The sequence below is a fragment of the Gymnoscopelus braueri genome (genome assembly GCF_963280865.1).
Source record: "Gymnoscopelus braueri genome assembly, chromosome: 23".
Lineage (NCBI taxonomy): Eukaryota > Metazoa > Chordata > Actinopteri > Myctophiformes > Myctophidae > Gymnoscopelus > Gymnoscopelus braueri.
Genome location: NC_137625.1, coordinates 12,657,186 through 12,679,944, shown reverse-complemented (window position 1 = coordinate 12,679,944; position 22,759 = coordinate 12,657,186). Strand labels below are relative to the sequence as shown.

The 22,759-nt window shown below is 42.5% G+C and overlaps 3 protein-coding genes across 3 annotated transcripts; 1 reads left to right on the top strand and 2 right to left on the bottom strand.

Annotated features, from left to right (window-relative positions):
- Positions 1-1,560: 1,560 nt before the first annotated feature.
- On the bottom strand, positions 1,561-5,336 carry phax (phosphorylated adaptor for RNA export). Its single transcript, XM_080421346.1, has 2 exons — positions 5,172-5,336; positions 1,561-3,748 (listed from the first exon to the last, which is right to left on the bottom strand). Exon 2 carries the CDS (start codon positions 3,739-3,741, stop codon positions 2,509-2,511), a length of 1,233 nt encoding a protein of 410 aa, XP_080277472.1. The 5' UTR covers positions 3,742-3,748; positions 5,172-5,336; the 3' UTR covers positions 1,561-2,508.
- A 1,478-nt stretch (positions 5,337-6,814) lies between these two features.
- Positions 6,815-13,348, top strand: LOC308079325 (mitochondrial-processing peptidase subunit beta-like; the record flags this gene model as incomplete). The annotated part of the gene is made up of 13 exons (XM_080420763.1): positions 6,815-6,889; positions 7,777-7,920; positions 8,006-8,092; positions 8,517-8,646; positions 9,493-9,691; positions 9,785-9,864; positions 10,576-10,688; positions 10,808-10,951; positions 11,313-11,473; positions 11,981-12,066; positions 12,485-12,573; positions 12,689-12,764; positions 13,111-13,348. 13 exons carry the CDS (start codon positions 6,815-6,817, stop codon positions 13,173-13,175), a joined length of 1,449 nt encoding a protein of 482 aa, XP_080276889.1. The 3' UTR covers positions 13,176-13,348.
- On the bottom strand, positions 12,798-22,655 carry dnajc2 (DnaJ (Hsp40) homolog, subfamily C, member 2). The gene is made up of 16 exons (XM_080420761.1): positions 22,458-22,655; positions 20,737-20,927; positions 19,757-19,832; positions 19,534-19,632; positions 18,932-19,154; positions 18,362-18,427; positions 18,166-18,257; positions 17,447-17,568; positions 17,072-17,221; positions 16,251-16,339; positions 15,842-15,911; positions 15,278-15,459; positions 14,810-14,910; positions 14,390-14,500; positions 13,823-13,968; positions 12,798-13,432 (listed from the first exon to the last, which is right to left on the bottom strand). Exons 1-16 carry the CDS (start codon positions 22,525-22,527, stop codon positions 13,370-13,372), a joined length of 1,851 nt encoding a protein of 616 aa, XP_080276887.1. The 5' UTR covers positions 22,528-22,655; the 3' UTR covers positions 12,798-13,369.
- Between the last annotated feature and the right edge of the window lie 104 nt (positions 22,656-22,759).

Genomic DNA, 22,759 nt, shown 5'->3' with positions numbered 1-22,759 from the left:
GACGGTATTGAGTAACCAGGTTCCCCAAGACAGCAAGTAAGCTATGAAACAAATGTGTGTGTGAAGCAAGCTTCTTGCATCTGGCGGAGCCAGGTTACCCCCATACAAGATTAGTGTGTTAAAATAATCCAAAAGTATTCCAAATTCTTCTAACATCACACTTCATTGAGCTTCTAGATTGGCTGTTTTCAAATAGCCATATGAGTTTAAAAAATAGCATTATAGAGTAATAGCTGGTTAGTGGTTAAACTGATTCTACCTTTGTTGCACCCAAAGCAGCACACCGCCAGACATCAACACAGATATCTGTCAGGTGAGAGCTTTAAAGGGGTTCTCAGGCTGCTAATTGTCTGCTGAGCCAATGGCATAGAGAGAGGTGTGAGTTAGAAAGCACCTCCCCAGATCTATTAGATAGGCAGGGCAATTAAGCAGGCGGTTTACACTGAAGGTATCTAGATTAGATTAGATTAGATTGGAACTATACCACTACAAAATTGAAGCTGATGAATGGGTACCCTTTCCTCATTGGATGAAATGTTAACTCACCTGAAACACATTGAACACTCTATTGAATTATAGCAATGAACATCAGTGGACCTTATGTACTGAACACGCTCTAGCAATGATTACTTACAGAATATAGAGGTTTAACCTTTTTTAAACCAAAGAAATATCACTTAAAATTTAGCAGATCCAGATTAAGTTTACAAAGTGGCATAGTCCTCATTAATAAAACTTCAAAAAATTACAGTTAACTTAAAGGTAGAAATACTACAATTTAGAAATACTCTGTTACAACTCCTGTACATGGAATTTTTCTTATGAGTAAAAGAAAAAAAGTACAAAATTATTCAAATTCTTCACAATTTGTAAAACGTTTTCAAAAATAGCCGATCTACAATCACACAATGCGTTGCATTGTGTTGCGTTGTAAGCTTGTAGTAGATACATGTTTATCAAAAGTACTCATTGTCTAATTCCTGATTATGACCACAAACACATTGCTTTGTGCCTGTATACCCAGGCAGTGCAGGTAGCATTGCTAATTAGGTTTAGTTTGCAACAGAAAAAGCGTTGCTACCATCTAGAGGACATTAAGAGTATTGAAACAAATAGTCTACAAGTCATTGAGGGTTGAGACTTAAGACATCCTATTTTCTAAGAACTTGACTACCCATCACTAATATGCTATATTTATAAACAGCTATTTTATGTGGCATATATTAGTGTAAGAGTACCACATTTCTGCAATTATGTTTTCTCATGATTGCCAAATCTGACTCCATCCCAGTACCATGCTTAGATTAGAGGTCCAGGTTTGTGTATAATTAATTTGCATTATCCCACCAATTCTAACTGCAGTATTAGCACACTGAGGAATCATTTAAAAAAAGATCCCTGTCCAGAAGTTAATAGGCTCCTAGTTCCAAATATATACAGGGTTTGTCACTTGTTTTATAATCTCCACCTGTGTTATCCGTTTGGAGTTTGCAAAAGGTGCAAACAAAACATTATTCAGACAGCTTTGCAAGTTTCTCATTTCACAGACAGACAGCCAACTTTGTTTTTGAAATTGATGCTTTATGTGGGGGAAATTCAGTTACATTTCAGGAACCTACAGTATGGACTCCAATATCTCAAATTTCCCAGAATAAACGTCACAGGAAATTTGAAATTTAACATTTCCTAGCATAGCCCTTTCAGAAATGTCAAAATTATGTCAAAATAACAAAAAACTGAAAACAACTGGACGTACAGTGTCGTTCCAAACTCAAAATCAAAAAAGAAAAACAAATCTTAACGCCACTAGACAATGTTTTTAAGTGCCATTTTCAATTTATATAACTCACACTGTTGGAGAACACAACGAAAGAACATTTTTTAAAGTTTAACACTACAGGAATAGGAAGAAACAATTTGAACAAAAATCAGTAGTGAAGACAACGTAAGTAAGCAAGCAATGTTCTTTTTTTAATCAACTCAGGCCTAATGTGTAACAAAACAATTTCGACACCTCACTCATAGATTGATACATAACTTTCAACTAGAGCCAGACTGATATATCAGCCAATATTTGACTTTTTTTGTAATTGAAGATTGGAATCTTCATATGTGTCCCATTGGCCAATTTTAACCACTTTTAACCTAGTGTGCCTATTTTGTGCACGTCATTATAGGCGAACATTTTCAAGTTTTCAAAATTGTTCAAATACAGCAGATCTAAAAGCTCCCAACACAGCTGTCAGCTTGAAGATCTGCCGTTTTTTTATGTTCTAGTTAATATTTGTTTTCTCTTCAAATTGATCAGAGTTGATTTTGCGACATGGGTGATGCTGCAACATGATGATGACTAACACATGTATCAATGTGTTGCCATTAACATCAGTTGAGTTGAATAGTAACGCATGCGTGGATGTCCCACGCACAGAAAATGCTTTCTACATTTAAATGTAATCACAGTCCACGATCAGATCAGCCGTAGTTCAATAAGGAGGTGGTCATTTTGCCTCAGAAGACCTCGAGGTCTGTGGCGTTGTAGACAACAGGTGTGTCCTCTATGCCCAGGGCAGGCTCTGGCTGGTCCTCTTCTTCAGCCACTTCCTCCAGGGATTCCAAAGCCTCGTTGGTGTCGCTAGCAAAAGTCTCTCTGGACACGTCGTCGTGTTCCTGCAGGTTCAACGTGTTGATGGCCTGTTTCATCTTCTTGGCCACGACGTGTCGCCTCCGTTTCTGGGCAGCCTTTTTGCTCTTGACCTTCTCCGACGTCTCCTCTTGGAAGACCTTCTTGACCTGTGAGCCCGTGATGCTGGGCGTGTTCTTCAGCAGGTTCAGATACACTCCCCCTGGAGTGCGCCGCCTGCTGCCATCCATAGTGTACACGCCGCCATTTTCCTCAAGAGTGGCAGTCTCTCCGAGTAGCTCTATTGCCTTCTTCTTCCCGATCACACTGACGACGCGCTCTATCAAGTCCTTCTTGGGCTCCTGCAGCCTGTACGCTATCTCATCGATCACGCTGTGATCAGGGTCATCTTCAGTGATCTCATAGCGACCTTTAATGTCCATCTCAGCTCGCGGGCCCAGTCTCTGTTTCGCTGACCGCTTCCTCTTCGAGTGGCCACCTGCATCTTCGTCTGCATCCACCTTGCCCTTCATGTAGGCATCGAGCTGGGCGTCCAGCATGGACACTTCCCCGTGGTTCATCTCCTTCTCCTCTTCCTCTCTCTCCTTCTCCATCATCTTGCGGGCCAGGACGTAGTTATAAGTCTCCACGTTTCTGCTAGCCATGCTAACCTCCCCCTCCATGCCAAATATGCCCAGCTCTGCTGCGACAGACTCCTGGCATTGCTCCTGAACCACAGAGCCCCAAATGTTGTTGATCTTGCGCCCCGCCGGTGCAGACTGAGCGCTTGGAAAGGCTGTGCAGCTGGAGGTGGGAGGAGGTGGTGGCGGCGGCGGGGCGTTGGAGACCTTTTGACGTTTGTGCCTCCAGACGGCTGCTTCTTCGTCGTCGCCCGAGTCACTGTCGCTGGAGTCTGCCGTCTTCGCGGTGCTGCGGTAGCTCGTGGCAGAGAACTGGGGCATGGCCCTGCTCTGGAAGGCCTGCCCACTGAAACCTGAAGCACTCGCAGCCCCCTGGGGCCCGGCGTCTGCACCGGCCCCCATTTCTGAATCGGAGTTTGGGCCGGAGGAGATCTCTCCATCTTCCAGGTCGTCGTCCATTGTGTTCCTGACCCCAGCCATTTCTTCCCTGCACGTCAAGAGCATAAAAAGGAACAACCGTTGTTTTCCAGCAACTTCACAGTTAACATGTGTGGTGTACTGCTACAACTTTTGGTAGGTTTAAATACAATTAAACAGTGGTGGAAAAAGTACTCACATTCTTCACTTAAAGGAGTAGTTCACCCAACAAATTACTTATCTTCTATCAATTACACACCCCATGAAGCACTTAATTTATGGAGATTTATCTGTTTTTATCGCATTACTAAGCCAATAATTTGATGACCGGCGGAAAGATGTTAATGTATCCGGGTAGGAGACTCAAAGAATCTTCTTTGAGTCTCCTACCGGAGAGACCACCGATCCTCAAATTATTGGCATAGGAATGCGACAAAAACAGATAAATCTCCATGAATTAAATGCTTCATGGGGTGTGTAACTGATAGAAAATAAGTAATTTTTCGGGTGAACTACTCCTTTAAGTAAAAGTATCAATACTGCAAGATAGTAAAATTCAGAATTCAAAATGTACTTGAGTAAAAGTACAAAAGTATTGGCATCAAAATGTACTTAAAGTACCAAGAGTAAAAGTACTCATTATGCAGAATGTCCCATTTCAAGTTTTAAAATGTATACAAATCTTTTGAAAACAGATCTACAAGTTCACAATGCGAGGCATTGTGAGCTTGTAGATCGACTATTTTCAAATGGCCGAAATATATATGTAGGTCTGGATACACTCAAGTAAAGTACAAATTCCTCAAAATTGTAATTAAGTCCAATACTTGAGTAAATGTACTTAGTTACGTTCCACCACTGATTAAAATACTGCAATCAGTAACAATAAACAAACAGGCCTAAAATACACAAATGTATTGGAACTGTGTCATTCAAGAAGCTAGCTCCATAAAGAACCTCTCACTCCGCTATACAGCTCCGAGATGAGGTTCTATGTCGTTACCTTCCAGAATCGGGTGAACGTCCGCCAAGGCTCCGCTGTTTACCCTTTTGTATACGTCGTATCCCAAAACTAATGGTAGATTCCAAGCCGCACGGATGTTTAAAGTTTGGTTCGGCACATACAATTTTAGGAACGGAGCGAAACTACACGTTTAAATCGCTTATTCAGTCAGCCTGTGGCCATGTTTCCCATTGTAGCCAAACCGGGAGCAGTACTGGCAGCGGACGTAGGGGGGTTTTCCGGGTTGAATGGGAAACATGGCCACAGGCTGACTAAATAAGCGATTTAAACGGGTAGTTTCGCTCCGTTCCTAAAATGTTATGCGCCGAACAAAAGGGTAAACAGCGGAGCCTTGGCGGACGTTCACCCGATTCTGGAAGGTAACGACATAGAACCTCATCTCGGAGCTGTATAGCGGAGTGAGAGGTTCTTTATGGAGCTATCAAGAAGCATGCATTTCGTCTCCATGGAGCCTTTGCTTAATGCTCACCTCTTCACTTAAATTGGCTTCTTGTTGCGTTGAGTGTGACGCTTCAGAGAATGAATGGAGGTGGATTAACAGCAGATCCGACGTTAAAACGTTACTGTTTTAGTTGTTGTTCATTCTCTGGGCGCCAGCGTTTCTCCTCGCCTCCAGACAGAGAATGCTAGTGTTGCCAGATTGTGGGAAAGAAATAAGCAACCAGGTCTAGGAAAACAAGCCCAAAAGAAGCGACTAGGCCACACGAGCACTTAAACACTATGCATCAGCTATCTGAAAATGGCAGATCTACAAGCTCACAACGCGTCTGCTATTTTTTTTTTTTTTTAAGTGAAAAGAGTGAAGAATAAATGTTAATATTTATTAAACACAAATCTGATACAGGTTGTCCCTAGCACAAAATATATTTAGATATCGATCCATGGCCAAATATATAATTATTCATTTGGGGGTCCTTGACATGAAAATGTTAGAGAACCACTGGTTTAAACAACATTAGGAAACAAGCAACTTCACAGAAAAACAAGCCCGAAGTCGCTTATAAAAAGCAGATATGGCAACGCTGGAGAGTGCGCGCTTGGCTCGTCGACCAGCAACTTCCTTCACATTTCCTTATTGGACTTTTCAAAATAAAGCAGCATTGCCAGGTTTTGCGAGAGAAACAAGCAACCAGGTCTATGAAAACAAGTGCAATAGAAGCGAGCCCAGTCTTCGCCCTTTAAACATAATACATTGGCTATTTGAAATAGCAGAAAAAAACTAAATTGTCCTTAAGTACAGTACTTGAGTAAATGTACTTAGTTACTTTCCACCACTCCACTGTGTAAACTACAAAAACATTATTTTCTAGGAGCAGTGAGCGATGGTCTTCCCTTGAATGGGATCAAGTCACGTTGCAGTTTGCTGATCCGGTCTACTTCTAGAACGGATACGGAAACGGTAGGTGCATGCATGGGTGTGGGAGCAGCGACCTGCCTTTTTACCCCCGGTCTCAGTAGCGGGGGGCGGGGCGGGGCGGGTGCGGGGAGAGACAGGCGAGTTGAGTGAAACGAGTTGGGGAAAACGCAGTCCCCACAACATCATTTACGATTCTGTGCCTATCGGTACATAACTCGGACGGCGCTTAGTCGACTAGCAGACCATCGGCCGGTCGTCGCGGGCACTCGCGCCTGGAGGCGCTCGGGCGCGACTCCTCGGCCTCAAGGTCTGCTAAGTCGGCGCGCCTGGCGTCATGGTCCAAAACTATACTTTATCGGCGAAAAAAAGTAGTCTGCTGTGTTTGAAAAAGCATTGTCCCATGCGGGAGTCGAACCCAGACTCCCAATGCTAATGGATTGGGAGTCTGATGACTAGCGAGGTGCGCCACTGAGGCCGGTGCTGAAATTGGGTATTTGGGCTGTATTAGAATGTGACAACCCCCAACGTTCCCAACTCTTCTAATGTAGAGTGAAAGAAGCACCGCCCAGGGGCCTACAGGGCGGGGCTACTCAGACCGGGGGTAAAAAGACTGTTCGCGTGGGAGCAAATTACCGGATACAGTAGGCGGGCTTTAGACAGGATGTACTCAAGAGTTATAATATATCTAGAGGACGCACTGCCTGGTGACGCGAGGTCACGCTTTCCTTGCGTAAGATTTCATCATCACAAACAACATGGCGGCCTCCTTACAGCGCCTCACGTCCGCAGGGAGATATCTCGTTAAGAAGAAAACAAACATCTTAACCAGGGTAAGAATCACTTACTATAGACGTTGCTGCTGTATATAATCCGCCTAAACTGTTCCATGATTCTCAAACATTCTCATGTCAAGGACTCTGGTCTACGCAGTAACGTTACATTACATACAGAGACAAGACAACTCCCCCAACCGTCTAGATGCAGCTTGACAGCTTTCCAACACTTATGCCATGATTAGGCCTATATATATGTCCTTATTTTAAGAGTCATCGCGATTTTTTCCAGTCAGGTTGTTTTATTTTTTGATTTTGATTGATTGAAATTGTATTAGGCAAAATAATGTAAAACACAGTTACATTTATAATACTTTTGTCTAAAAGGTCCGACCAAAAAAGTCCTTGCGGGCTTGTTTCCGTTGGGGTCCTTGAATTAATTTCATAGACATATATAGTACCATCTACCACCCATTTTTCTTCTTCTAACTTCTATCTAACTCACCACATATCTTCTCTATCCCATAGTTGGATCACACAGACTTCTATCTAACTCACCACATATCTTCTCTAGTCCATTGTTGTATCAGACTTCTATCTAACTCACCACATATCTTCTCTAGTCCATTGTTGGATCAAACAGACTTCTATCTAACTCACCACATATCTTCTCTAGTCCATTGTTGGATCAAACAGACTTCTATCTAACTCACCACATATCTTCTCTAGTAGTCCATTGTTGTATCACACAGACTTCTATCTAACTCACCACATATCTTCTCTAGTCCATTGTTGGATCAAACAGACTTCTATCTAACTCACCATATATCTTCTCTAGTCCATTGTTGGATCAAACAGACTTCTATCTAACTCACCATATATCTTCTCTAGTCCATTGTTGGATCACACAGACTTCTATCTAACTCACCACATATCTTCTCTAGTCCATTGTTGGATCACACAGATTCCAGGCAACTCAAGCTCAAGCTGCCAATCACGTGGTCCTTAATGTCCCTGAAACCAAAGTGACAGCTTTGGAAAATGGACTACGCGTTGCTTCCGAAGACTCCGGTCTCTCTACATGCACAGTAAGTTTAGAGTATGTAACCTGTTTATATAACAAACGTTGCCCTAAATCAGAGGTTTAATTGGTTATAATCGACTGTCTTACAGGTGGGTCTCTGGATAGATGCTGGCAGTCGTTATGAGAATGAAAGGAATAATGGCACAGCCCACTTCTTGGAACACATGGCATTCAAGGTGAGAAGATGCTAGTAGAGCTGCTTTTGCAATACTGACTGCCACTGAACAATTCTTTTCACCTCTGCCTACTTCTTTATTTTGGGCTGGGTCATTGGGTGGGCTGCAATCTGCGTTAATGACCTTTTTTTCCCCCAACAGGGTGATTTAGTATGCCTGCATAGCTTCAATGCTAGTAAAGTTAGGCTGTTTTGATAAACATTTTATCACTGATGAATGATACGTTATTGAATGGTATAGACGAATCCACAGAAGCGCTCCCTGTAGCAGCCATAGCTACGGTGTCGCGGTGCGGACATCGCAGCTATGGCTGCCTACAGGCAGCGCGTCTGTGGATTCGTGTATACTAGCATTTTTGAGGACCCCTGTCAAGTTGGGCCTGTGGAATCATCCTAAACTACAATTCATATTATGTATCTGACAGGGTACAAGAAAGCGTTCCCAACTTGATCTTGAGCTGGAGATTGAAAATATGGGAGCGCACTTGAATGCCTACACATCGAGGGAGCAGACTGTGTATTATGCCAAAGCCTTCTCAAAGGACCTGCCAGGAGGTACGATCAGTGTTGTAGAGCTCATTTGATAGCTGGTCATATGCTATTTTAATGACGTCACATGCACGAATATGTGCACATGCATACATGGCACGCGCGTGCACGATCACTAATGCGCAACAGAGACGCTCTGACCAGGCTATTGTTTTGTGTGTGTGTGTGTACGTAAGTCAGCGTGCTGCTGATTATAGCTTCTTTCACGCTAAAACTCAGAAACTCACTTTTTCAGCATGTGCAGTTGTTGTAGAACCTAATTATTCCATGAAAACACGCACAGCCACAAACAGAAAAGAGGAGAAATGACCTCGCATTGCTCTGGCTGCCTGGGACCAACATTGTGAGTTTGTTTAGAGAGATGGGGTGTTGAGGTGTTAACTGCTGTCTATTATTTCTTTAAGTACCATCAACAAAGCTGCATGCTAGGCTTCTACAGTGTATGTAAATCGTGCAGGCATTCAATTTGATTCGATGTAGCAGGCAGGCACGCAGTCTCATGGGCATGCACGTGCATGCCAGTGTATCTGCGGGCGTGTGCGTTGGTCACAAAAGGCGGTCATGCGCGGTAGCAGCGTATAGCAGACCACTACACCACTGGATATGACATAAGAGAAGATCTGTATGTTTAAAGGGCGAAGGCTGGGCTCGCTTCTTTTGGACTGGTTGGAAAAATTCCCCAAAGTAGGATGATGATAATGTTGGAAACAGCCAGCATCCAAGGCACTTTAGCTGGAGCCTGGGATTTGAAACGGTTGGAAAGGATACCGAAAAGAAAAGTGTTCATTTTAAATCACCCATAACGCAGTGTTTCTGTTTCCGCTCTAATTGTCCCCGTTTTCTTACACCAAGCTGTGGAAATCCTGGCTGACATCATTCAGAACAGCACGCTGGGTGCGGCAGAAATCGAACGAGAGCGAGGAGTCATCCTGCGGGAGATGCAGGAAGTAGAGACAAATCTACAGGAAGTGGTCTTTGACTATCTTCACGCAACTGCATACCAGTCGACAGCACTGGGCAGAACCATCCTCGGCCCCACAGAGAACATCAAGTAAAGCAGCTTTACTTTCTATCGTTTGTTTTATTAAGTTGTTTGTCAGAGACTACTAATAAAGCTATAACTATACATGTGTTTGTGATGCAGGACCATCAACAGGGGAGATCTTGTAGAATACATTACCACTCACTACAAAGGGCCCAGAATAGTGCTAGCTGCTGCTGGAGGTAAGTCTGTATATCATTTGAGTTATAAAGTCAATTTGTCACTTAGGTTTGACGGGCCTTTTACAGATGTTACATTTAAAGCGATGTGGAACTTTGGTAGAACCTTGGGTTTTGTAACTACCGGGCCATGATATAAGTCCAAATATTGTCCATCTTTATTATCTGTTGCTTCTACCACTACTAATAGATTTACTAATTTGCCTTGTTTGACTTAGTTTATACTGAATGCTAAAAGTGTGAGACTTGCGTCACCTATTTTGGCGTAAATAAAGGGTGAATGAGATCCCTGCCTCGGTTTCGTCAATCATAGAGCACAGATACAGAGGATTGACTGTATTTGGACTTATATCATGGCCAGGTCAAGCAATACTTTTTTATTTTTCCAGCACTTTATCCTTGACATTTGAACATTATTCCGTAATGCATCCACCAGACCCTTTGTTTTTCTATTTTCCCCACCATCCTTTTTCTGTCTCTTTAGGAAACTTTACTTCTATGTAACTTATTAAAAATGACAGCAAAGAACAGAGATACCACCAACCATATAGCAACAGGTTTTTCAGAAAACTGTTAGGATTTAGAAGGCCTTTTTAGAATCGGCCTCAGGTCTATAAATAATAAAGAAGTGGGAGCATATTACCAGTGTGCATATTTTATTTTATTCACATCAAGATATAAACCTGAATACATTTATTGTCTATCTTTGACCAGGAGTCTCACACGATGAGCTAATTGATTTGGCCAAGTATCACTTTGGCAAGCTTCCAGCCAGATACAAGGGAGAAGCCCCAGAACTTCCACCCTGCAGATTCACAGGAAGTGAGGTAAGGAGCAAGTTTTCAACGTACACATCATCTCACCTTGCAGTCAACTTACAAATAAATTGACTAGAGTGACTGATTGCGTGATCTAAGATTACAGTGGAATTATTATTTCCTTCTAGATCCGTGTACGAGACGATAAAATGCCACTGGCTCATATCGCTATTGCAATGGAGGCAGTAGGCTGGTCGCACCCTGACACCATACCTCTCATGGTGGCCAACACTCTAATAGGGAACTGGGATCGTTCCTTTGGTGGAGGTGTAGTAAGTACAGTGTGTGAATGTCAAGTCACTCACATGATATGATCCAATGTTAGCATTGAGCTTATCAGCTAAAAATAAAGTCTCAACCTTTTTTAATTTCAAGGAACTCCAGTTTGATATGCACTGAGCCATGCCATGGACCCCCATTTGATATGATTTACCTCTCAGACCCCAATCCACAAAGTACAAACTTTACTGTTAATTTAACTCTGAGAATGTAAGACCTGCAAGGGTCCATTTGGTGCCTATCAATCCTTTTAGCAGAGGACCCCCTGAAAGCCCTTCAAGGACCCCTGGGGGTCCCCGGACCCCACATTGAGAACCTGTGTCCTAATCCTAATGGACCCTTTCATCCTTGTAGAATCTGTCCAGCAAGTTGGCTCAGATGGCCTGTCAGGGGAACCTGTGCCACAGCTTCCAGTCCTTCAACACATGCTACACTGACACAGGCCTGTGGGGTCTCTACATGGTGTGTGAACCTGGCACCATCAACGACATGATGCACTACACTCAGATGGAATGGTGAGCACCGCTCACACCAAAATGAGTTGAATGCTTACAAATGGGGCTGGGCAATACTACCGATATATTGATATCATAGTATTAGACTAGATATCATCTGGGATTTTGTTTATTGTAAGTCTTTTCCCGTTTTTTTAATCAAAAATAGCCAATCTACAAGCTCACAACCGGTCGCAAAGTGATGCGTTGTGAGCTTCAGCTTGTAGATCAGTTAAAAAGTTTTAGAGGGGAAAAACATATTTTGTCACAATAACCATAAGATAAACTATTTTCCCAGCCCTACTGTTGCACTGTTAAGCCTAATTTATACTCAGTAGTACATTGTCACTTATCAGCAAGTGACAACATTGTGTGATGGGAGTATACATTATGCTTTTGAGCAAACATGCACTTCACTAGCATGAAAGGGTACATTCAAATATATCTTGTAACTGCACAGTACCATGAATAGTCTTGGTTTATACCTCATATCTAAGCAGTGTATATTTTTTTGGCAAATGACTACAGGATGTCACTATGTACGAGTGTGACGGAGGGTGAAGTGGCAAGGGCGAAGAATCTTCTAAAGACTAACATGCTTCTGCATCTCGATGGTAAGACACTCTTACTATACCTCCCCAATTTTGCACATTACCCATTGCTGCCAAGACGTTTTTAAAGTGGCTTTGTGCGTTATAACCCCCTAATACCTGAGGCCGTTTCTACAAAATTAATGCCTTCTAAATCACGCATTCAAGGTCTGTTCAAAAATAGCATATGTACAAGCTCACAACGCGGCACGAAGTAACACGCCGTGGGCTTGTAGATCTGCTATTTTGTAATAGCCAACGCTAAAATCTAAAATGATTTCCCGGTTTTAATGGGTTAACAGTATTGTTTTTTTATTTCATTAGTCCGGTATTATCCTTATTTAGTTGTATTCGTTTTGCACCTATGTATGAGTTGAGTGACAAACCCCTCGATTGTAGTATTGCTGCTAATTTATTTTCCTTTTTACATTCAAATTGTCAGGATCCACACCGATCTGCGAGGACATTGGCAGGCAGATGCTGTGTTACAGCCGCAGAATCCCCCTGCATGAGCTGGAGGCCAGAATCGATGTGAGTGAACACAAACAGAATGATCAAGACACTGAAGTATGTAGCAGGGTCCTTGACAATTGTGTTGTCAGTTTATTTTTTTTGAAATGTTGCCGTCTGTGCCCCCTCACACTAGGCCATAGATGCCAAGACCATCAAAGAAGTGTGTACAAAATACATCTATGACAAGGAGCCTGCCATCGCAGCAGTAGGTATGTTGGAATCCCTTTTCAGGGAACATTGGTAGAATTCACACTACAGTACAATATCTCCATGTGTTCATTAAAAGATTAGCTGCCCTGATATTGGTCACCACTGATTCTAATGTCCAAAAATATGGACACTTGCTTATGTATTGAAGGCAGCTAAGAATACTTATTGCTGTGTCCGTGTCCATCATTACACCGAAATGTTCTTTGAAAAAAATCGAAATCAGCTTTAAGAATTTCTTTTACAAATTAGGCCACTAATCATAGCCAACAAAGTATGTACAGTACAATATTGCACAAATTCAAGGATTTGTTTTGCTATTAAATGTAATTTATTTATTCTTTACAGGTCCAATTGAACAGCTCCCAGACTACAACCGGATCCGTAGTGGGATGTACTGGATGAAAACTTAAATGAACACAAGCACTCTTGAGGATGTATTTGCTTCCAATTACAAGAATCCCAAATGTACAGTATATAAAACAAAACTTTACAAACTCAGTATTTAAGTCTTTCTGTATTTTTTTTCCTCCTTTAATTTCAATAAAAAATAAAGACCAACACAATAATGTTAAAATAACGACAACTATCTGTTCTGTGGTTCTTGTCATTTTTTACTCTTCGCATGCTCATTTGCAGCTTTCTTGGCTTTGACCATCTCCACCAATTCCTGTTAGAGGGGGACACAAAAAGGAAGCAAATCATGTTTATTGTAACCAATGCACTGACAATTGAAATCATAAACTGCATGATAGGAGTGACACGTTTTAACCACTTGGTACAATAAATAGCAGATCCACAAGCTCACAATAAAAAAAGATCTTCGCCTATAATGGCATGCCCAAAATACGGAAGCCAGGTTTAAAGTGTTAAAACCGGGAAAGCGTCGTGTCATTTTAGATTTTTGCGTTGGCTATTCAAAAATAGCAGATGTACTGCTATTTTTGAATGTGACAAGTACTGATTTATAGGCATTTGTAGAAATCGGCCTTAGGTATTAATATACATCCCTCTGAATGTAGTTTACCGAGTATACATTAAAAACAAGTCCTCGGCTTACCTTGTACCTCTTCATACAGTCCTTTTTGGAGCGTCCGGGGACAGCAGCGGCGATTTTCTCCCACCTCTCTGCGGTGCTGACTGGGTAGGTCTTCAGAGCCTGTTCCAGAAGTTTCTGCTCCTCTGTGGTCCAGGGAGCAGCAGGATCTGGGGTGGCAACAGACAATAGTTTATTATTCATTGCCATTATCAGCCAAGTGCTGGTTGCTATGCATTCAGCGTTTTCACGATATTTACGCATCAAATGTTTGTTTTCCAATGTGAATGAATGTCAATATGCGTACCATTTCATGAAATTATTTTTAAGTGACCATGACTGGCCTTGTTCCAGCCATGGATTTAACAATTACTAGAGCAGTGCCCCTTAGGGGTGTGCAGAATAATATATACGTATATATGGGGAGGGAAAAAATAAAACATACTTGACTAACAAAACTGCCACTGAGGGCTCAGCCTTACTAGGAATGTCACTTGTTAGCCACTGATCAGCACAGCTGGAGTTCCTTGCTCAAACGTAATTAACCCAACCAACTAATGATGACCCCGTTAGGATGTCCCAAACACTCACCATCAAATCTCTCTGAGGGCATTGAGTTGTCCACGTTGGGTGGTACTGCAGAATGTTCCTTCTTAAACTTCTCAAAGGCTTTCTTGTTGATCTCATCTTTCTGCCCAGGATCTGAAACAAGAGCAGTGTTCAGTACACTTTGATGAATACATTCCTGGACTGGTCAATGACTGACTCAATGCACTGCAATTTCCAGCTTTTTATTCTCAGTGGCTTACGTTAACTGATGCATTATCGAATGGCATGATAAATCAGTCAATTTGGGTTATTACCATTCAAAGACTATAAAAAAACATCCACGATAATGAAACAAAATGTCCTAAAATTTCTAAGAATGTAGAATATTTAACTAAAAACGCATTCTCTGACATGTCCATGGGATCCCAGTAAGAAGCAGCTTTAAACTGGTAATCTTCTCACCCAGCCGCTGGAGATTCTTGGCTTTGTTAATGACATCTTTGGCCGTCCTCTTGATGCCACTGCTGGAGTGCAAGTTCATGTAGTTGGCAACAACTTCCCATCTGGAAAAAGAGATCAAAACACGGGTGAAACAATCCTATCCTACTGTGTTAAATGAAGAAAACAGTCAGTCCTTCTGTATAAACGTTTCTCCTCAGTGGGTTGACCAATCAATCTGAAATTGCACTTGGGCATTGGCATTATGCAGGGAGTGAAGAAGCCGATTCTTCACCTTTCTCAATGCTGCAGTTTGCGGTGCGCGCATCCCCGGGTATAGAGTAGTCATTTAAAAAATGTATATATTTACTTGATATCACAAGTCCCCTGATAATACCCTATCCTTTAATGATAGGTTATGCTGATGGATTGCATTGGTAGCCGACTGGAATAATGAATCCCTCGACGGTATAAAGCTTTCACAGCGACTACCTGGCGTTGGTTCCAGCAGGGAACAGGTTGACTGCTTTGATGAGCAGCTGGAGGTCTTCCTCATTCCAGCCCTTTGCCCCAGCCCCTCCACCCCCGCTGGCCTGTTCAGCGCTGCGGGTGGCCCGGCTGGCCTGGACCTCTGCATCCCTCTCCTTCTGCAGCTGGGAATTCACCTCATTCACCTGGATGGACAAATGAGCACATGTTGTATTCTTGTGAGAACACAGTATTGGCACATTCTATTTTTGAACATTTTTTAAACATGTTTAAAACATTTTGAATTTTTTTTATTACAAATCTTCTGTTCTGGCGATCCCTGGCACAAAAAAGTCCTCTGTCCTCTGTCAAATATATATATCAATTTGGGGGTCCTTGACATGAAAAGGTTTGAGAACTACTGATTTAGAAGGCATTTGTAGAATCTGCCTCGGGTCTTAATGGGTTAAAGAGGTTTCACTCTTCCTTTCATTCTCTTTCGGGATCAACCAATACGCATGCCAAAACACAGTACTAGCCGTGGTCTTGCACCATCCAATGCCCTGTCAAGTGTGGGCCCCATTTTACCTCCTTATCCACAGCCGCCTTGCCCTCCTCCTTGGAAGCAGAGGTCAGCGTTTCATTCAGGCACTGCAAACTGAAGAAATAAACAGGTATAATGAAGGGATTATTACAGTAATTAATCCGACACTAACCCACAATTCATAAAAAGGAAATCAAATAAAAACACCTGTGTAAATGTTTGAATGATTTTAAATTCAGTTGATTAAAATAATCATATTAAAAGAAGAGACCATTTGATGGTAAAATAGAGCTTCAAACAGCAGATAAGACAGATTGCAAATCATTCTACTAGTCACGACGGCACCACGACAATACTCTCATCCAGAGTTTCTGTTTTCAATTCAAGAACTAAGACTCTGAAAGAAAAATGGCATTGTTCTGGACTTGCTGATTTGGGCTTTGAAGCATTTACCTTGCCAACTCCAGACGATCACACAGCTTTTCCACCTCCTCCATCATCTTCACGCCGTCCGTTTCAGTGTCCTCAAAGTAATTCCAGTTCTGTTGAAGTGGAGAAAAGGCATGATTAATTGTCTCGACAAATAAATGAGTTCTCCTGCTCGCAGAGCCTTTAATACAGTGTTTCTCAGCAGTAGAGATGTACAGTACATTTACAATCAGTGAGAGAGCTGCTGCCAACACAATGAAACTGAAGGAGGTTGAACATCCAAATACACAAGATGGCCTGGTTACTTTCTTCGCGTTCGTTCCACAATAGGCTCTGTGCCTAACTCTAGTCCCATTTTTCACAAGAGGGCACACCCATTTACTGTTCCAGTTCATTCTCCCATAGGTTCGTTTGCTAGGCTCAGCAGCAGGTTTGAACTGGAAACACAGGTGAAGGTGTCATGCGTTTCCGGAGTATGCCACCTTCTGGAAACCTGGGACTACAATTATGCACAGAGCCAATCTGTAGCCACACAGTTGAAACTCTGCCTGTAGTAGAACCCAGACACGTTAACTACTTTAAAAATTGTTCAAAAAATAGCAAATCTACAAGCAATGTGACGCGTTGTGAGCTTGTAGATTGGCTATTTTGGCACAACACTCTTATGCGACAGAGTAGTAGGGCATTAATTTACAAAAAAAAAACAGACGTTGAAATACGGAGATACAAAGTTTCTGCGGGGTTATGGGGGGTAGTGCACACCAATGAGGTGTTGACAGTGGATGGAGGCCTGTACTTTCTCATGGGGACTGCGGATCTACACAGAACACTTTGTGATATTTGACCTTGCAGGTGGTCCTGAGTTTCTGCCTCTCCTTCTTGATGGCCTTCTTCTGGATCTCCTTCTCCTTCTTTGCCAGCTGGGCAACCTGCTTGGCCTCCTCATCTTCCTTCTCCTTCGCCAAACGAGCCACCTCCAGTTCTGCCTGCCGGGCCTACGCAACACAACACATACACAATCTCACCACCACACATCCCCCAGATAATATGCTCATAATGGCAGTCATTCAGTGAGTACCATTAGGTTACATGTAGCATTATCAATGCGTGTTATTCGATAAACCTATACAGTCCAAATGGACCAGTCCATTTTTACATTCTCAGACTTTATTCAGTTTCAAAAGAGTGTCAACAGATAGATGAATTAATGTGACACTGACCCGCTCCTTCTCTTCCTGTTCTCTCTTCTTGGCTTCAACTTTAGCTTTCTTTTCCGATTCCTTCCTGGATTTCTCTTCGTCCTTGAATTTCTTTATTCTAGGATCACAGCTATAGGCGGTATCTGGAGAGAAACGAGACTTGGTTAAGACATCCTGTAGTGTTGGTCACGTGATACAAGAGCAACAGGAGTGAGTATGAGGTTGGCGATATTTCTTTTAAATCTGCAATCCGTAACTCTGCAATCCGTAACTTATTTTAAAATATTATTTTAACCAATCTGTACGTTAGGAATGTTAATACAATGTAACTAGCACATACAGTGGTGGGAGGTGGTCTCACTTCTCTTCCAATTGAGAAATGTAGACCCTGTCAGCTAGGATACCTACTGGTTGACAATTACTACTGCCTCAGGTACAATATCTCCCCTGCCCTGGCCAAGCAGGGACTAACTCTTGACTGAGCGGTAGATATTTGGCCACTCGTGTGGGAGAGCTAGGTTTGAATCCCAGGTAGAACATAGAAGTTAGAGATTGCAGCTTTATGTTCAGTACAAAAAGGGAGATAAACAAACACTACTAATCTAATTCTGGTGATGATTTTGTTCATTGGTGAGAGACACTTATCAGAGCCAATACACATTTGCAACAACCCTGCAAAGCATGTTTCATATTTGTGTTGTACCTCATTAATCAGTTAAAATAATCAGACATTTCCTTACCAACTAGTGTTCTCATTCTGGTCATCTCTTCCTTCTTTCTCTGCATTCTGGAACCACGATTTTGCTTGTCAATCCATCTCCTCTCGTCTCGACTGGATGCAAAAAGGAGAAAGAAAACCAGTCAGAAATTGAAGGACAACATTATGGGAACACAATTCATGGAAATGATATGGCACTGTGTGCGACCGGCGCTCACCATTCAGCCTTCTCCTTTTCCTCTTCATCAAGATATGAGAACTCTCTCCATGAGTCAAAGTTGTACCTTAATTGGAACATGTAGCATTCAGTGACAAGAATTCCACCTTATGCTCAAACTCACATCAGACACAAAAGGAAGCAATACATAGGGAGTAATACATATTCTTTCTCAATGGGTAAATTTGCTGATATTTAACGTGAATGTGTTGTTGATATTTAAGTCAGTGTTCATCAACAGACAGGCAGCGATTTTCCAGCATCTTTAATCACTTAAACCCTATACTTTGATGACCAGATTCCCAAAGACTCTATAGGCCCCCTCTTTTTTTCCCCTGCTCACCAAATATCTTTGCTGAAAATAGTCCATCTACAAGTTCACAATGCACCGGCGCGCTGTGAGCTTTTAAATCTGCCATTTTCTGCGAATGTTCGCCCAGAATGGGGATTCAACGGTTCATGTAACTTAATTGCCACGTTAACCAGTGAATGAAGAGTCTATGTCAAAGGAAATGACTTCCTTACGGAGTGTTCATAAGACAATGGAGTAGCTGACAATTCTGCCACTTACCAGAATGAGTAAAAATTATCCACTTCTTCAAAAGTGGACTCCAAAGTTCCTAGTTTGGGCACGTGCTTTTTGGAAGACCATCTGGCGTTTCTCTCAAAAACGGGAGAATACGCGTCAAAGAAGTTCTCTTTGCCCTCACTCTTTGAAGGCACAGCGTTTTCAAAGGTAGGGTCTACACTGTCAAAAGCTCTTCTTTTCACAGGGTCTGATAGGATTTCTATAGCTGAGGACGAGAAATACAGAAAAAGGATGACTTTTCGGACATACAACACTAAGAACACAGGAGATAGGTTTCTTGACTATATAATAAATTCATTTATATTGGGAAATTACCCTCGCATTTACATCCCTGGGAAATCTTTAGAAGTTAACGTTCAGGTTACATCTCAGGTTTGACAGGGTAAAAACAGTACCAACATCATTTCGCACATGAGGGACCCAAAAGCTAATATCGTCAGTGGGATTTTTCTTTCTTTTACTGTATAATAGCCATGTTTTCAGTTGTTTTAGTCTATTGAAATCCATGTCTTTAAATAAACATCTGACTACAAAATTGCATGATTACCAACATTTTATTAATGAATTATCACCGTCATTATTACCTTTAGTTATACAAGTGAAGTAGTCATTGTCTCCGTCTACAATTTGTTCTCCAGCTGCTTTCCTTTTGTCAGGGTGGTGCTTTAATACGATTGCTTTGTCTGTTGACAAATTGAGAGAATGTGATAATCAGTGTTTATGACAAAAAACTCCTATCCATTAAGGCAAATAAATCCAATAATGAACCTGTGAACCAGGAGATAAATGCAATCGCTTTTTACTCACGGGCAGCTTTAATTTGCTTTTGTGTGGCCTTGTAGCGCATATGGATCAGTCCAAGGACGGCATAGTGGTCCTGATTCTGAAAGTGGGGAAAAAGTTAAATAGAGTGCAATGTCTATGACTGGTCTTCCATTCTACGAGCTGCCTTGTCCTTCTTAAGCACCATCAACTAAGCAGCACAGTGTTGATAACATGGGATTATTGGGTACTAGAGGTCCGGCTGACATAGCGGCCCTCACACCTACGTCGCACCACCGATCCAACCAATATGTCTGACAGTCTGAGTCATCGTGTCGGGGGCTTTGTCAGAGTGCCCATCTGTGTCGCTTTTGTGGGGGGGGGACACAAAAAGGTACACAAAAGGTACGTCCAAAAGGTACACAAAAGGTACGTCCAATGGTGTAAAAAGGAGCCAAAATAAATGTTTAAGCTTTGGAGCATGACCCAGTGTGTGGACGTTATTGTTCTTTGTGGATTCTGACCTCAGCCCAGCACCTGGTTTTTAGTGAGTGCATGTGCGTGCTTTGTTTGTTTACGTCCCTTTTGTGCCCATAAAAGGAGATCTCATCATGGGTGCGTTCGGAAATACAGCACTGAGCGCACTGGCCAATACAAACTAATGGGTCGAGTGCGCTCCGGTGCGCAATTTCCGAACGCACCCCATATGTCTGTCTACCCGTGTCCTTTTTATGTCCATATATGGAGATCTCTGTATCTGTCAGTCCTTGTCCCTTTTATGCCCACATATGGCGATCCCTGATGTCATTAGTATATGCCCATACCCTTTATTGGCATGCCCATCTATGGGCATGTTGATTGGATCGGCGGTTCTGGACATCCATATATGCCTACAGTATATATGGATATATATAGCGATGGCCTTTAGCCACAGAAGATGACTGTGAGTAATGTATGGGAGCATTTTTCATCTCTAATGGAAGAAATGTGTGCTCCCCTACGGCGCATCCCAGTCAGATCAATACCTTCCAGTCTTTGGGGTCCAGCGTTCGGAGCATTGGGTACTCCTCCAGCTGCAACTCTTCATCCTCGGACTCCTCCGACAGTTCCTCCTCTTCCTCCAGCTCCTGGAAGGAGGCCGACACATTCCTGGTCCTCCTCTTGACAAAAGCCTCGAACCACCGGCCCACTGGCTCCACCTGAATCTGCACCGAGGCTGGCAGAGACAGAGACCGCTTATCAGTTCAGTGAGGAAGCCCACAATGATTCCATAAAATAATTCTCACTATTTTTGGGCGGTGAAACCGCCCCTATATGTGAGGTTTGGACATCGACCCCCATTGCACCCCCCCAACCCTGCGCTGTGATTGGCCACCAGTGTACCCCCTAACCCTGCACCGTGATTGGCCAATCACAGTCTATTCAGGACTGTGATTGGCTAGTGAAACATGACACATGTGCATAGCCCTATAAATAGGACTATGCACTTTAAAAAAACACATTAATGGTTTTTTTTAAGTTAGGGGTGTACAATGGTTGGTCCACAATATTACTTTTCTTTAAGTGAACTTCCATCACTGTGATGACCACTGTGACCACACCGCCCACTTCACACTGGGTGTGATTTTTTAATTTCAAGGACCCCCCGTTTTGATATTAGGCCATAAACCCCCATTGATACCATTTGTTATCTCTGAGAGCCCCAGTTCACACTGTAAAGTTCACACTGTAAAGTCCCCCCCAGTGTTCATTTAATTTGAGTGTACAAATGGAACCAAATGGACCAGTTCCATTTCTACCCTCTCAAGAGTTACAGGCCCATAAGGGTAATTTGGACCCCTGGTGATCCCCGGGCTGATAGAATAATACAAATTTAAGAAAAAACATCCCAGATGAATTTCTAATTGACAGCAGTACCAGGTCTATTAGAAGGCAGCAACAGGTGGGACTTATGCAACAGCCCATTATAGAGAGTCCAACATTTTCTGGGCAGTGAATTGTGATGGAACAACGAAATAAAAGATGCTGTCAAACATAAAATAGCTTGTTTGTGGCTTACGTTGAGATGTCAACAGGCATTAGAAATCACTGCATCAAGTTCCTATATACAGCTAGACACCAATATGCAACACACATTAACACAGTGGTTCTCAACCTTTTCAGGCAGCGACCCCCCAAAACAATCATATTTGAACTGGGGACCCCCCACTCTGACAAGCACTTGGAATTGTAGTTGAGGCATTTTGACTCGGTTCCACAGATACATATTGTGAAAATAGCAGATCTACAAGCTCACAACACCTTGTAGAAACGTGTTTTCTTCACCATGTTCGTCTCTTTCTTATATTATTTGACAATTTGGCCAAAGTTTGACCAGTTTTTATACTATAATGTGTTGATTACTTTTGATGCAGCAATGATCTTTTTAGGTATTAAAAAAAAGGTCGTAAGTCCTTAAATTGTCACTTCACTGTCATTCCCCCCTCCCCAAAAAAAGGAATCATGTAGGGACCCCCTGGGGGTCCTGACTCACAGGTTGAGAACCACTGCATTAGCAGATTAACACCTAGTTTCAGGCAGCAAAATAAAAAAAGTACAATCAAAACACTGCAGAGTGATGCGACACGTGAGGGACACACAGAATAGAAAGTGAACACACATGAAGCCATTAGCATGCATGCTAACGACCATCATCAGAATACAGTGATGTTTGGGGTTAGCTTTGCTAGCAAGACTCAATGCTTACCAGCCACGGCATTACAGACGACTGTGACGTCCTCTTCACATGCTTCTAGCAGCATCTTCTCCACGAACATTCAGCAAAAACAACTCGTATATAAAGGTTTATCTATAAAGTGCCGGTATGTGTGTGTGTATGTGTGTGTGTGTGGCCCTCTTCTTCTTCTCGCACCACATGGGCCTCCCTCACCGCTGCTCTACTGGAAATAGGGGAACTCGGTGTCACCCGGTATTGAGTCCGTCTTCGACCGTATGCAACATCAGTGGTTCCCAGTCTTTTTTTAATTTCAAGGACCCCCATAATAACTT